The sequence below is a fragment of the Parasteatoda tepidariorum genome, chromosome 8, assembly GCF_982258835.1.
Source record: "Parasteatoda tepidariorum strain Cologne lab strain chromosome 8, Ptep-v5.0, whole genome shotgun sequence".
Taxonomy (NCBI): Eukaryota; Metazoa; Arthropoda; class Arachnida; order Araneae; family Theridiidae; genus Parasteatoda; species Parasteatoda tepidariorum.
In genome coordinates this window covers 95,149,596-95,165,036 of record NC_141762.1, presented here as the reverse complement: position 1 = coordinate 95,165,036, position 15,441 = coordinate 95,149,596, and the positions used below count along the sequence as shown (strand labels likewise).

Sequence of the window (15,441 nt, the reverse complement as noted above, 5' to 3'; positions counted from 1 at the left end):
ACTTCCTCATATAATTTTTTTTACGCAGAAAATCAAATATTTCACATTACAAATAAAATAATAAAAGTTTTCTGATGAATATATGGTCTCAATTTTCATTGAAATTTACCCGGCATACCTGGAAAATTCTGGGAATTTTTCTTCTTCTTAAACTGAGTGGGAACCCAGTAAAAATAAATTCAGTTTTTTCAACTATCTAGTGTTAAAATGCTTTGCAAATTTTGAAATCAAAAGATCCTGGTTTATCTGTGGTTGTTTTTATTCTAGCCTCAGAAGAAGCAACTAGGCTCTGATGCAAATGATAATGATGACAACAAGTATTTGAAATTGCCTAATATGCTTCAAATGGTCCAGAGTGAATTGCCTCTAACAGAAGCTGAAAACAACAGCAAATTGATAGGAATGTTCTTATTTCGGCAAGTCATCTCCCCCAATGATACTGTTCAAAAATGCTTGCTCTGTCCCTCCAAAGCAAACTTCCGCCACGTCCTCGAACTCGAAAAACATTATTCCAACATTCACGAACTGGCGTCTCAAACATTCAAGGCTGAATTCAGTGAAAATATTGTTTTCGTTTGCGTACCCCCTGACGTGACAGAACAAACGACCCTCAATTCCAACTGCAGATTTTGCGAAGTGACTCTGAAGAACTTAGCCGAAGTTCGGTCGCATTACCCGGTTGCGCACAACAAGGTTGTGCGTTTGGTGCAAGAGAAGCAAGTTGTCGAACTTAGCAAGTCCCTCTTCTGCAGTATCTGTTCCGAGCAGTCTGACTCTTTCGAAAAGCATCACGCTCACATGAAAAGTGTACATAGAATGCACACCCTGGTTTGCAATTTTTGTAAATTCATTACCTCGCGAGCCAATAGGCTCCGGCAACACATAAAAACGACTCATCCTACCAACACTACTGTCTCTCCAGATAGCATTGGAGCAAAGGGGTCCAAGATAAAGTTGAAATGTCCCGTGTGTCAGCTGTTCATTAATGGAAAAGTCAATTTGGATCAACATATATTGCTGTCTCATTCAGTACAAACAGGTTAGTTTAAATATTTTTTTGACTAATTGGTAAAATTAAATACAATTATTTGAATAATTTAAACTTGGCTTATGATTATTTTATTTTTTAAAATTTAACCTCTCGAGATCAATTTTGAAAATTAAATTTTTTCACCTTCAATACTGTTGCTTACTACAGGCTTGATTGGCTGGATATAACCAATTTAGTTTAAACAGCTTTTAAAACCAATTAGTTACATGCTTGCTAACAGTCGATGCATAAATGGAAATAAGCTGTTTTTCTAAATTTTATTTTTCTAGTTTAATTTCTGACTTATTTGTCTGTTAAGTATGTAAACTAATTTATATTGCTTATATTCATTGGTATTTAATGCTTATTTGCATGTTAATTGCATTTTGGTATTTACCGCTTATTTGCATGTTAAGCTGTAATATATTAAACAAGCTTATTTAAAATCTAGTTATTATACTGTTTTACAATATTTGCATATTTATTAAACAGAAGTGAATTTTTTTGAATTATTTATTCAAAATATTAATCAATCAATAGTTAAAAAAGAGGTCTGTGAAATTCTTTTTAATGATATCGTTATTTTTAATTTGGGGCATAAAATATTATTTAACGTTTTGTTTTAAATGAACCAACAAAAAAAAAAACTTTTTTCCAACCCTGGTTTATTAGCATATTGTATGCATACTGCTTATGTGTTTTGCGTTTTTATAAAATGATTACAATGTTATAATTTTTTATTGTATCAAGTAAATATCTTTGAAATTTTATAATTTAAAAATTTTGTAATGACCTCTTGTATTTTATAAGTTTGTAATAATGTATAATTTTAATATTTTCAATTGAATTCCTCCTTTCTTAGTTGTTGAAATCTTGTGTCATATCTTAGTGCAAGGGTAATTGTTTTATTTTATTTCCCCATAGTTCCAATTTCGGAATTTTTAAGGAATGTGATTTTTATTTTTTTAAATGGAAAAAAAGACACTTAGAAAAAGAAAAAATGCCATATTGTAAGGCCTAGTTGGAACAATAATAGTGGTTCTCCAAATTAAGGTTATCTCAAAGTTAAAAGGACGATAACAAAAATTTTAAGGTAGCGAGTTTTTGAGATAACTAGTTCAGAACTAAATATGTTCTAAAAAGTAGAAAAATGTATTTTAAAATATTACTCTAAAAAGTTAAATCATGATACATAAGAATAACTACCGTTAAATGAGTTTGTAATGATAGTTGAATATAAGTCTAAATAGGTACAACAATAATTATCTTACTTTTAAAAGTAAGACAAAAATAGTTATGTATCAAATAGAAAAGAATTAGTGTACAAAAATTTTTATTAAAAAAAATCGTTGTAACAAGGTTTTGAAAAGAAACTCTTTGACATAGGAATTAACATTAGGTGGATATATAATGCCAAAGGGAAAAATGTTTTTTTGACATCACCAAAGTTTTCAAGATATTGAGAGTATACTGTATATTAAATCCTGTATCAAGATTTATGTAAATTCTATGTTGATAGGTTTTGTAAATATTTTTTACAATTATAATTTTAAAAATATTAAGTAATAGAAATTTATTACTTTGACTGTTCTGTTAATCTGTTCTTATTATCCATATAATCTGTTCCCATTTCAGGCCCTGAAACTTGGTCTTGTGCGAAATGTCTGCGACCTTGTAGTTCTGCTAGAGATTTTACTGTTCATGTTTTCACATGTGCTACTAACAGATATGACAATGCTCCATATAAGCCAGCTTTTGTAAAGCAGACTTCATGTGTTTATAAATGCAATCAATGTGCTGCCACCTTCATTTCTGAAAATCTTATCTTGGTGAGTTATAAAAAAATTTGTTATCTTAAATGTATTTTATTTATTGATATCTTACAGAGTGTAAATAATGTGTAAGGGTAAATGAAAACAGCAACATAACTTCCCCAGCTATAAAATAACTTGGGCCCTAATTGAACCAACATTCACGAATCTTGACTTATTTAGGGCTCAAAGAGCTGAAATTTTTCCGATATGGGCCCTATATAGAATAATCAGATGCACCCGATACTTTACTGCCACTTTACAACCAATATCGGCCCTATATATAAATTTCAGATTCACCCGATATTTTATTATCATTATTCATCCAATATTTACCCTACATTGGCCAGATATAGGCTGATATTGATATGGTATGGTACCAATATTTAAAAATCTAGATTTCCCATATTGTCTCTTGGAACATGTTCACATAAGACCCATACGGAGCCCAACTGGGGCAAAAGTATAATTGTTGCTAGAGTTATGATCTAAAAAATCAGTTTTTCACTTACTAATGAACGATCTTAATAGTTCAAATGATAATGTGTCTTGCTATCTAATGGCTAATATGCTATCTTAATGGTAATCAATTAGTGCAGATATTTCACTTTACAATATCAGACACAAAAGCGTCATTCTCTGAATAAATATGCCTTTTTTTTCTTTTTCTTTCTTTTTATTTATTTTTTTTATTTTATTATTATTATCGATGTAATCTGATAACATTCAAATGCAATCTTTAACTAATGATTTGGTCACTACAGCAGTCAAAATTTTGGAGCCCTTGATGTTATTTTCATTTTTTTTTTTTTTTTTTTTTTTTTTTTTTTGTTACTGCATGCCTTAACATATTAAAGCAATAATGTTTTTAATTTTTCATCCTTCAAAAACTATTTGAATGATCAAATTCAAATGTCCTCCAAATTTTTTCTTAATAATAATGTGTAAAAATTTTCATACCTTTTAATTCAAAAATTAATTTGTCCGGTGTATTAAGGAAATAATAGTTTATCTTTTGTGTATGTTAGCAGTAATAATTTGTCACAAAAATATTATTTTTTTGGAGGATTTCCTGTGGATTAATGTTATAAACAATTGTGCGCAAAAAGTTTATTATTCTCTTAAAATGTTTAAGCTTTATGGCAAAATATGCTAAAAGTAAAAATTACATTAAGTGATCTATTTCAGTCTGTTAAAACTACTTGTTGACCATATGGCTATACCACATATTTTGAGGGTCAAGATTTCAAATCAATTGAAAAATATTCAGAGGAGGAATCATTATTTTTGTTGTTGTCTGAATTTCTAACTTAAGTCCACACTAATAATCCACACATAAGTCTTATGAACTATTAATATCCTCATAATAATAGTGTAATCTGCCCATTTGCTCAAAAATTATTTTTCTTATAACAATAATAATAATATTAAATTTGAATTTGTGCACTATGCAGTGTGCGAAATAAAAACTGACCACCCTAATTAAGTTTTGATTTAATAATCGAATATTCAAGTTCTAGGACTGAATCTTAATAGTATGAGATGACCTGAAATATGCTAAATAATTAGTGCAGACGATATTTTAAGTTACAAAATCAGACACAAAAATGCACTTTCTCTAAATAAACATATCTTTTTTCAACAGACGCGGATTTCTGATCCCCAAAATATTGGGGGTAGCCGCAATCTGGCAAATATAGTTACCATGTTTGGTCAGGAGAGCAATCCAAAGTTTGAATTTCATTATGTTAAGTTTTTTTTTGCGTATTTCAACAGGATTGCATATTTTAACGAAATTTTTTTGACCAAAATGGAAACAATTTGCACATAATTATAAAATTTGTATATCCGAAAATAATTCCTTGCGAAATATTACTTTTAGTAAATATTTTATTTAATAACAGTTGAGAAATGTATGAATTGTAAGGTATGCAATTTTTTACATAATTTTAAGGATTGTAATTTTAAATTTAAATGAAATCCATCAATTAGTTCATGAGAAATTGAATTTTACGTAAGTCCTATTTTCAAAATTCGACATCTCAGGAAATTGGCCTGATTTCATTCATGTTTTGTATTTTGAAATTGCAAATTTTAAAATGATGTAAAAAAATGTATACCTTAAGGTTCAAAAAACCGATTGTTATTAAGTAAAATAATAAATGTTATATTTTGTATAGAATTACCTGGGGATCAACAAATGTTATAATTGAGTGCAATAATTATTCAATTTGCTTAAAAAGTTCTTGAGATATAAAGTATGCAAAAAGTAAAATTAAGATTTCCAATTAACATTTGGTGGTGGGGTCCAAGCTTTGGACAAACTAATAGGGACCTTATATCCCAGATCGTGACTACCCTCGATATTTTGGGGGTCTGAAAAAAAAGATCATGTTCATGTGTTAAATCATGTATTGTGATTCAAATCTTTTAAGATCGCTTTGTAACATGATACCTTGCCATTTTCTAAATGTGTTGTAAATTTATCTTTCAGCAACATTTGGTCGATTCTAAACACACTGAACATTATGAAGTAGTGCGAAATGTTCCAACAAGTGGACCCCCAGAGACGTGCTTTTTGTGTGAAGAAAGTTTTGTTCATTCTGAAATGTGCAAAAAGCATTATTTGCATACTCACATGGTTTGGTCCGAAAAGACTCCTATTAAGCACAATGATAGCAACAATGCAAGTGAGTATTTTTATTGTAATCACACTATATATGGTGCGCAGCGTTTTTAAAAAGTGCCTAAAGGTGCTTATTTCCGATTTTTGTTTTTAAAAGCCCTTAAAGGTGCATTTTTCATGAGGTGTGTTTAAAATGTGCTTTATTTTCCCTTTTTGAAAATGAGATTTTTTTTCTTTATCGTGTCGTTTTTTGCTGTGTATTATGCAAAAGCATGATTTTTGCATTGTTCTATTCTACATTTTTACAATTCATTCACCCGCAACCCATTTGGACGTACAGTCAGTTTGTAACGTATGATAACACCGATCATGTTACATGTTCGATGAAATGCTTGGGAGTGACTATTGAGCTAATCAGTTTAATATTAAATTAATATAAAAAAATTGTTATTCATTCTGGCAGCGATAATTGTGCTCCGGAAAAATCCGTATTTCCAGATTTTTTGCTAACTCCAATCCGGAAGTTTCCGGAAACCCAAGGTCCAGATGTTTCAAAAATTCATCAATCACATTTATGTATATTTTATTTAGAAATATTAGAACTAGAATTTATACTTGACATCTTTTTCATTTGTAAATATTTTTTCTGGTAGAATAATAAATGTGACTAGACATAAAAGTAAACTTATGCATAATAATTCATTTAAATTATGCTGCGTATAATTTATTTAGAATTTCATGTTTTGATAATATCAATGATTTCTATTATAAAGACAAAAATTTTTTGAAATGCGTCATTAATGATTTTACTCAAGAAATTTTCAGGATTTTTTAGTTGGGCTAACAATCACCCCCTTTTCTAGTATTTAATCTCATTTCTTAAACTATATTCGGTATATGATAAATAAAATTTTTAAGTTTTGTCAAAGTAATTTAATTATCTTTATTTTGATTGTTAACATATAAGAAATATATGAATAACTTAATATATATACAAGAATAAAAATGACTTTTGATGCACTTTTTTAAGTTAAGACACCTAAGTTGTCCCCTAAAGTAATATGCCTTAAGTGGACAATTTACACAGTTTAACAAATAATGAATATTGTTGTTTTATTTTGTTTGTTTGATGTTTTTACAGGTGATGTCATTTCGTGTAAATTAAAAATGGAAGAAATTCCTGATAAGGAAGAATTGAATCAGCTTAAGTTTGCATCTAAGATTGGAAATTACTGTCATATTTGTGACACTGTCATCTCCAGCTATTCTCTTTATTATCTGCATATGCAAGATCTGCATTCCTCTGAGAAGTGTTTCCAGTGTATAATTACATCTTGTGGTAAAACTTTCACAAGTCCTACCGAATTCAAAAAGCACATCAGGTTACATCCTCAAAACTTTGCTTACAACTGTAGCATTTGCGATGCTACATTTGTGAATGAAGAAGAATTGAAAGAGCACAATGTTTCAGTCGAGCATGGTAGTCAATATATGAAAATGCATGTAAGTGGATTTATTTCTATAAATTTGTTTCATATTGCTGTTTTATTTCATAATCAACTTCTGTTTTTAATTATTAACTTCAGTGTTTACTTTAGAAATGCAATTCTGGTAAACTTCTATTCAAGGTGGCAAAAAACCCACCAACCCAGTAAAACCCTACATAAAGTGGGTTTTACAGCATTAAATTGTCATTAATGATGAACAAATTTTTTCCTCTTTATTAAACATGAACATTTTTCAGGAAAAATGCCGACCAAGTGGTATTGAAGCTAGAAATCACCAATGCAAGATTTGTCAAACCTGGTTCGGTTTACGGCATTATCTTGTGCAGCATATGGAGAATGATTCACATGACTACAAGTGTCAAAAGTGTGGTTTACAGTTCTTGCAACCCGGTTCTAGAAGATTACACATTCAACAAATGCATACTGATATTGCAACAGTGTGTGAGGTATGTTGTTGAAATTCTTTTTTTTATATAGTCTAATATTGTTCCCCGTAGCAGAATTTTTTCGAACTATCTGCGACAAAACTCTAGCACTAATATCTTTCTGCAAGATGCTTTTAATAATAACAAACATATATGTTACTAAATCAAAATAACAAAAGTGCTGTGTTTACAAAAAAAAACTATATAATTTTTTTAAATTGAACATATTATAGTTTTTTATTCAAATATTATGGGTGATATTCTCTCATTTTGTTGGGGGGGGGGGTGGCGCCCAAATTATTTCTTTTGCATTTTGTAAATAACCATCACAATAAAAAGCATTATCAAAAATCAGGAATTTCGTAAAAAAGGTAGATGACGAAATTACGCGAATCAGACTCCTCAAATGCGTGTTTCGTTTCGAGATTAGGTAGTAATAAATGTTAAATACTAGTATAAAAAATATCAGATTTAAAAACTATGGAGAAACCAATAGTAATAACTGTGAAAAATTCAACAGAATTATTACCTTTGAAAGTAAATACTCAAATGCACGATTCGAATTTTCCATTATTTTTGAAATATATTGGGATATTTAAGAACCACGTGAAAATCAATATCAACAGGTGCCAAAAACACAATCGAAACATTAATCGATTTATGATACTATCTGCGTAAACTTTGTGCATCCAAAAGTGATGATCTGACTGCATGATTCAAATATTACGCAAATTTTATGTCGATACATTATTTTACGAAGATTATGTAATAAACTTCTGCAGAAAAGAAAAAAATTTTTTACTTTTCAAACGAAAATTACTCAAATTGCAACAACATTGTCACTGAATGAATTCTGTGAAATGTTGTATCACTACGATTCTGCCACGGGGATATTGTTAATAAGATAACATTTTTACTTTAGCTAACTTTAGTGTTTAAAACATGAATTGCTGATCTGTGGCACTCCTGCTATAGTGTTTAAGGGGGAGTTTCAACAGCAGAATATAAAAACCTTTCTGCTGTTGAAATTAAAATATGCTGACGAACTTTGAGATGATTGAATAGATAGAAGAAAAAAATTGATTCATAAGTTTCATGAAATACTGCCTATTTAATTGTTAATTAGGATTACATGTTTCAAGTTATTAGTGGGTCTGAGAGTTATTAAAGATTTGATTTTTAAAAAAGGGTGCCTTAAACAATTCTAAGAATTCTATTATCAGCTTTCTTTGTTATCTTAGTCTTTAATAGTTGCATTAATTTTACTTTGTATAGTAACATTATCTTATTCAAATAAAACTATATTATCAACATTTGTAATTTCAATATAATTTAGACATTTTTCAAATATTAATTGTCTGATTTGTAAATCTATTAGCATCACTATTTTATCAATCCTCTTGTTTAAAGTTTGGTTCAACAATAATTGCTGTTAATTAGGATACATTTTGAAGCTGATAAAGTCTTGTCCGCTTCCGAGCGCTAACACAAAAAATACAGAAGTGAGAAGAAGTAAAGTTCTTCGTTTCTTAATCTTTCTGCTTTGGATTCCATGAACATTGCAAGAAAAAAATATGATAAGTAAAAGAAAATTGAAATATTTCTTGAATAAATGAAGGAAAAAGTGAATGCGAGAAAATAGTGTCCAGCATCTCACATGTTTATCTAATGACTTTATAGAGGTGCTTCTTTTTACTTTGATCGCTGACGTTTATTTCTCACTTTCATTCATCTTGTTTTGATCAAAATGCTATTAAAGTCAATAATGATAAAATATTAACCAAGTAATATTTAATTAACTCTAAAATAATCAAGTGCACAAGATTACATTCTATAATATGTGTTCAAAAGCCTTACCAGTTCTAGGATAGGGTGGTTCTTTGTTTGCAAGCTGCATGATTACCAAAAGCATGCACATGCTACTGGTTTCTCGATCAAGTGCGACATCCCAGACTTGGAGTGAGCTTCACTCCTTTTCTTTATATTCTTTAACAAACAAGTGCAAAACTAAAATAAAATCGAAGATTTTAAAACCACATTTTAAGTGTAGAGACTAATTTTATTTCTGCTACCGATAAACAAAAAACATCGGAGCATATCTCTTTTGTTAAATAATTTCTGACAGTATCTAATATTTCCCACGTTTTACTTTTAGGTGCGACAAGAGCTAAAATAATTTTCTACTACATAACATGGGTTTTTAAAAAACCTTATTTTTAAAAAAAACCTTATTTGTTTATTTATTGTTTTATGTGCGTAGTGAATGAGATTTGATTAATCATTATTTATAATTTATGTCATTTCTGTGTTTGGGGATTGCAAAATTTAATTGATTTAGGCATGAAAATTAGAAATTTTATCATTACATGCTAAAGGATTCCTATATTTCAGTTCTGTGGTATAAAACTAACAAGTACTCAAGCAGTTTGGGCTCATTTGAAAAGCCATGGTATTGTTCACGAATGTACAAGCTGCCATAGACGTTTCCTTCATAAGGAGCAAGTCCTTACACACATGGAAGCTCATGAGTAAGTATAACGTTTGTTCTTCCCTAGCTACAGTAAATATATGAATTGAAAAATACTGAAGACTTTCTGTTGAAGAAAACCTTAAGGAGAGACCATTAAAACCTCTCCCAGCAACCAGGAAAACATCTGCACCAAATGCGTGAATGGAAACATGAGAAAATATCAAAACAAAAAATTTTACGAAACAAATAATTAGGTTAAAATGTATTCAAAATGTTTGTAAGAGGCTCTTATTTAGAGATCTCTTTTTGACACTACAACCTCATGTTGCAGTCAGAGTGTACTAAAGACGATACTATCAAATGATTTACTCTTAGAGTTGAAAGTTAAATTAGAAGAAAAAAATTTATTTTAGAAAAAACAAGCCTCTCAAATATACAAACCTCTTCGCACCTTTTAATAATATGCAAACTTAACGATATAAAATTAGATGCAAACTTAAACAAAAAACATAATTGTTTATTTAAAATAGCTTTATCATTCATAATTGGTAAATTTGTTATTGCACATAGTTGTATCAATTCGGACAGATTTATTCATTGATGTCTTTTCCTGATGACAACAGAAGTGGAATTTACACACCTAGAAAATGACACGGACTAAAATTAAAATCGTTCAAGATAAATCTGGTTCCTTTGATAACAATTTTGAAATCTATGGAGGTAACCTCTAAGAACCTCCCACCTTCATTAACGACCATTTTACTGTGAAACGGAGAGTGGTCGCTCCCGAAAGGTTTTACTGTAGCTCTCTTCTTTCTAGTAAGAGTAGAGTTTCCCCAAATCTAAATATAATTCGCATCAAAAGTTCAATTAAATTTACCTTGTTTAATTTATCTGTTTGATGAAATAAATTGTTAACAAATAGATAATCTTTTAAAGTAATTTATGTAATAAAACAAGTAAATTTATGTGTTATATCTTGTAAATATATGTGTTTCATGTGGTTAAATAATTTTTATAATTATTTGAAATGTTATTGGCAAAAAAATATTTTTTTAGTCATAGTGTTAATTGCTAACGTTTTTTTCCTCATCTGATAGCCCTCCTGTCCAGTGTCCCTGGAAGGGATGTACTCGCCAACTAGTGACAAAAATTAGTCTCTATTATCACTTGAAAACACACAGGGGAGATGAAAATCACAAATGCCCATTTTGCGAAAAAGGTAATTGAGCAAGGGGGATATTTTATTTTTTATATATGTCTTTTCTGAGTTTATTAAAAATATATTTCATGAATATGATGATACGTAATTATGAATTGTTTCAAACTTAATATTTTAGTTGATTGATTTTTGTGTGTAATAAATTTTATGCAATCACTTATAAATTTAATTTCTCTTTCAAAATTGTATGTAGTTATATATTTTTTGCATAAATGACAGAGATTAAGTTTTTTTTTCCAAAAAAAAAAAAAAAGCTAAATTATAATTTTAAATTTAACTATAAGGTGTGGCTACCATACCTGCCAACTTTTAATCCTTTCAAGTATGATTTTCCCCAGTGGTAGTATTCTGGAATTTGAATTACAATTTTAGGCAGAATCATACACTGTATTTTGAAAAGGTTTACACAGATAAACCCAAATATATTACATATTAATATGTATGCTTAATTTTTGTAAAACTAGTGGTGGTCAAAAAGATAATACCGTTCATAAATACAAGAAATATATAGAAAGCATACATTTTACTACCACTTTAAATATAGAAATAAAATTTTACGCCAAATGCGTAAAAGTTGGCAGGTATGAAGTCTTATGTGACATTTTAAAGAAACAAGGTTTAAGAACACCCTTAAAACTTCTGCTGAAAAGTCCGTTAGAGATTTGTTTAAGGAGTATGGTGAATCATCTTTTCAACCTGCAAAATCAAAGAATTTGTTAGATTAACAAGGTTTAAGGATGTCAAACACGTGAAGAGAACACTATACAATGCTATACGTTAGGAAGATCCAAATGCTGAAAATTGTTTTTTAAAATGCAAACAAATTATAATTTTAGTCTACCATTTAAGGAGCATTTCGGTTTGTTAAAACATGTCTCTCTAAAACAGGATTCTAATAAATAACTGCAATTGTGCATACTTTTTTCCATTTTATTTTTATACTGTTTGTAATTATTTGAATATTTTAAATGCATGTATTGTTTTAGTGTTATGTAGCAAGAATATAGAATGTTTCTTTTTTATATTTTATAGAATTCATTAAGCAAAAATTGCTCGAAGCTCATATGAGGACTCATGAAGCTGATGCTGCAGGTATTCATAATTATTTGTATATATAATTTTTTGCATATATTTTTAATTACAGAATAACACTAAAGTTTTAAAAAATTGAAATATCAAAAATTTAACTTCTAAAAAAGTCTTAATGCTATCAACAGTAGAATAAAGAAGAAAAAAATTTCTTAATTCATATTTTAATAAATAATCAATTGTTTACTAAAGTAAACATTGTCCAAAAGAAATTGTAATTTATAAGAAGAGGAAAAAATTCCTTGCTGATTGCTTAAGAGAAGATAAATTTACCAGTGATGCTTTCTACAGGGTGTAAAGCATTTTTAAAAAGTGCTTATTTTTGATTTACATTTTTTTGAAAGCCTTTAAAAGTGCCTTTTCTATTTGGGGTTTGGAAAAAGTACTTAATTTTCTATATTTTAAAAAGAGATTAAAGTGATTAAAAATATTTTTTGAGTACTTAAAAAGTACTTTAACCCACTGACGGTTCTGCACGTAAAAAGTCGCATTTTAACCTGCAGTCTTCTCTGCATAGCAAAACCGGTTTTCCCATGTTAACTGATAGGGGATCTGTGTGTAGGGGAGAAACATTCTCCCTATTTTGCCCATTTCCGTAACCGCCAGTGGGTTAAAGGTGCTTATTTTTTGTTGAAAAATCTGGTTACACACCCTGTTTGTGAATTAGCAATAGCCACCTTATTTTTAATTGAACGTTGAAGAATAAAAGGATGGTAGGGGAAGGATGGGTGTTCTGAATGTGTTGCATGATTGATTGAAAAGAGTAAAGGAAACAATTTCAATTTGTTTGCATTGATTGCTACCTTTCAATTTTAAATTTATAGAGAGCTTTTCTAGTATGTTTTTTAATAGTTTTCTGTTTTTTATTATTTTTATTTTTAGAAAAATTTTCTTTTAAGGAATAGGAAAATATTCTAATTATGAGGATATATGTATATTTATTATATACATAGCATATATAAGCTAAGCAAAGTCTTATTGGCTTATAGATTTCATCTACGCCTCAACTTGCCGAAGTGAAAAACTTATTTGAATCTTTTTCCGAACAAAATCAATATTTCATAATGCACCAAACAAATATTCACAGCATTATGTTGTCACAAGCACGTTATTTGAACCGAATTAGAGTTAAGCTTGTAATAGAGCTACAGACATGGGATTTTTCCTCTGATTTACGTTCTTCTGTTTTTTACTTTTTTTTAAAATTTTATCATGATTCTCTATAATATTTTAATCATATATATTTCTGAGAATATTGAAAAATAACCAAACTGCCAAAAGTTTTGTATCATGCACATTTGATAATGTATAAAACATGCCAAAGAAAACTTAGAATGCATGGATTGATAAAGATAGGTATTGGGTCCTGACAAGTTTTTCAATAATTCATTAGGGGTGGTTTATCTGTGGGTCATTCACCAATTTTTATTAAATTAAATGTTTTCCCAATTAAACTATAGCCAGTTATGTTAGTTGAGCCTTTCATGTTTATCTAAAGATAATTTAAACATTTTTCAAGTGCTATATTTTGCAATCTGTTGATCAGTTCGTGATATATCAATTAGTTAAATGTTAGTGAAATTTTAAATTACTTGCTGCAAGTTATTCTTAACTCAGATTTTCATGCCTGTGCCAAGAATTTCAAATTATTACCCAAATATTTCAAGTATTTTTTCCAGTGGTAAAAAATCCTTCTCCAAAACAAAATTTTATTTGCCAAATGTACCATTTTATTGCATTTAGTGAGGTCATGAATGCTTAGCGCTTTAACTGTATTGATACAAAATAATCTAAAGTTCAATATTTTTTCAAGCATATTCTACTAATTTTTTATATTTCAGATCCTTTCTTCTTTTAAGATGGTTCAAAACAAATTAAGTTTCCCTAAGTTTAAATTCCAAATGTAGTATTCTAAGAAAATATTTCTACTTTTACAAACATCGGGTGCACATTCTTATTAATATTAAATTATAATTTTTTTGTGAGTAAATCAATTCATCAATTTATATTTATTCATAAAATTAATATATTATGTAAATAAAACTTAGTTTCTAGCAGTTTTTCAAATAAAATATTATAAGATTAAGGATTTTTTAAATTTACTTAATGCGTAACACATTAAAAGTGATACATTACTAAGTTGTGCTATTTAAAATATGTCAATTGAAATTAATAAAAATGTGAGTGATTTTGTTTCCATTATTCGTCCGAAATGAACATTCTGTGTTGAACAATATAGGCTAAATACCAAATATTTGTATGTTGCATCTCTAATTTAGTAGCAGCAATTGTTGAGCAGAATCTTGTATCTGTTTACAATTTTAAAACTTGAAAAGGTTTTTAGCAATTTTTGCAATAACATGACCCTATTTGCACAAATTCTCAAAAGCAGGGCCCTGGTTGAAGGAATGTAACTTAACGCTTATTTTATATTCACAAATTATGAATAGTTTTTTCACACTTTTACAAAAACAGGACCTTTTACAAAATGTCTGGATGGTCCCCTGATAAAAATACCTAAAATTCCCTATGTGGGAAATATTTAGTATATTATGCAACAATAATCATGAAATTTATATTATTTCGTAAATTCTACTGGATGTTTTCCTATTCATGTTGGCAGCTATGATATTCTTACCACTTTTTTATTATTTTTTATGTGACTTCACTTCTTGTTTTCGTAGCTGCTCAAAAGAAGGCGGAAGCTGAAAATGATGAGAAAGAATCTTCAGAAGCCAAGTCTCAGAGTGAAAGTGAATTGATACAATTAGTATGTGCTGGCTGTGAAAAAGGATTTGATGATGAAGATCAATTTGCCAGCCACAAGTGCAAAAGCGAGACAGAAAATGAGTAAGGAGTTTTCCTTTTTCTTCTCCAAAGATTCACTTAAGATTATATTTTATTGTTCAGTCATTGGAAATTGACAGTTGGCTCTGCTTTCATTACGTGGTGTCTGCCGATACTATTGTTCTACTTTTGGGAGAAGAATGTGAACAATCTTGAGGAAGGTTGTCAGTTGGTGATTGTATGATAAAAACATGGGTATCCGCGCCCCTAGAAAGTCATGAAAAATCATGAAAAAGTCATGAATTTCGGAATCGAGGAAAATTTGTCATGAAATGTCATGATTTTAACTATTTTTTTAAAATAAAAAATCATGGAAAGTCGTAGATTTGGGTAGCCGAAAAATTTCATTTGTAAAATGGAATTTATCCCCCCTTTTTTTTGTGTGTGTTTCGAATATCTGAATTTGTAACAAA

The 15,441-nt window shown here is 29.1% G+C and overlaps 1 protein-coding gene across 5 annotated transcripts in view; it reads left to right on the top strand.

The window, feature by feature from the left end:
• Positions 1–15,441, top strand: part of LOC107451096 (uncharacterized) — a 44,814-nt gene that overhangs the window by 21,827 nt on the left and 7,546 nt on the right. For all 5 annotated transcript variants that reach the window (XM_016067083.4, XM_016067081.3, XM_016067084.4 and 2 more), the window contains exons 11-19: positions 268–1,039; positions 2,666–2,859; positions 5,336–5,531; positions 6,609–6,970; positions 7,212–7,421; positions 9,792–9,928; positions 10,971–11,092; positions 12,125–12,184; positions 14,866–15,031. In XM_016067083.4, the coding sequence (XP_015922569.1) occupies positions 268–1,039; positions 2,666–2,859; positions 5,336–5,531; positions 6,609–6,970; positions 7,212–7,421; positions 9,792–9,928; positions 10,971–11,092; positions 12,125–12,184; positions 14,866–15,031 (2,219 nt within the window). The remainder of the gene's footprint in view (positions 1–267; positions 1,040–2,665; positions 2,860–5,335; positions 5,532–6,608; positions 6,971–7,211; positions 7,422–9,791; positions 9,929–10,970; positions 11,093–12,124; positions 12,185–14,865; positions 15,032–15,441) is intronic.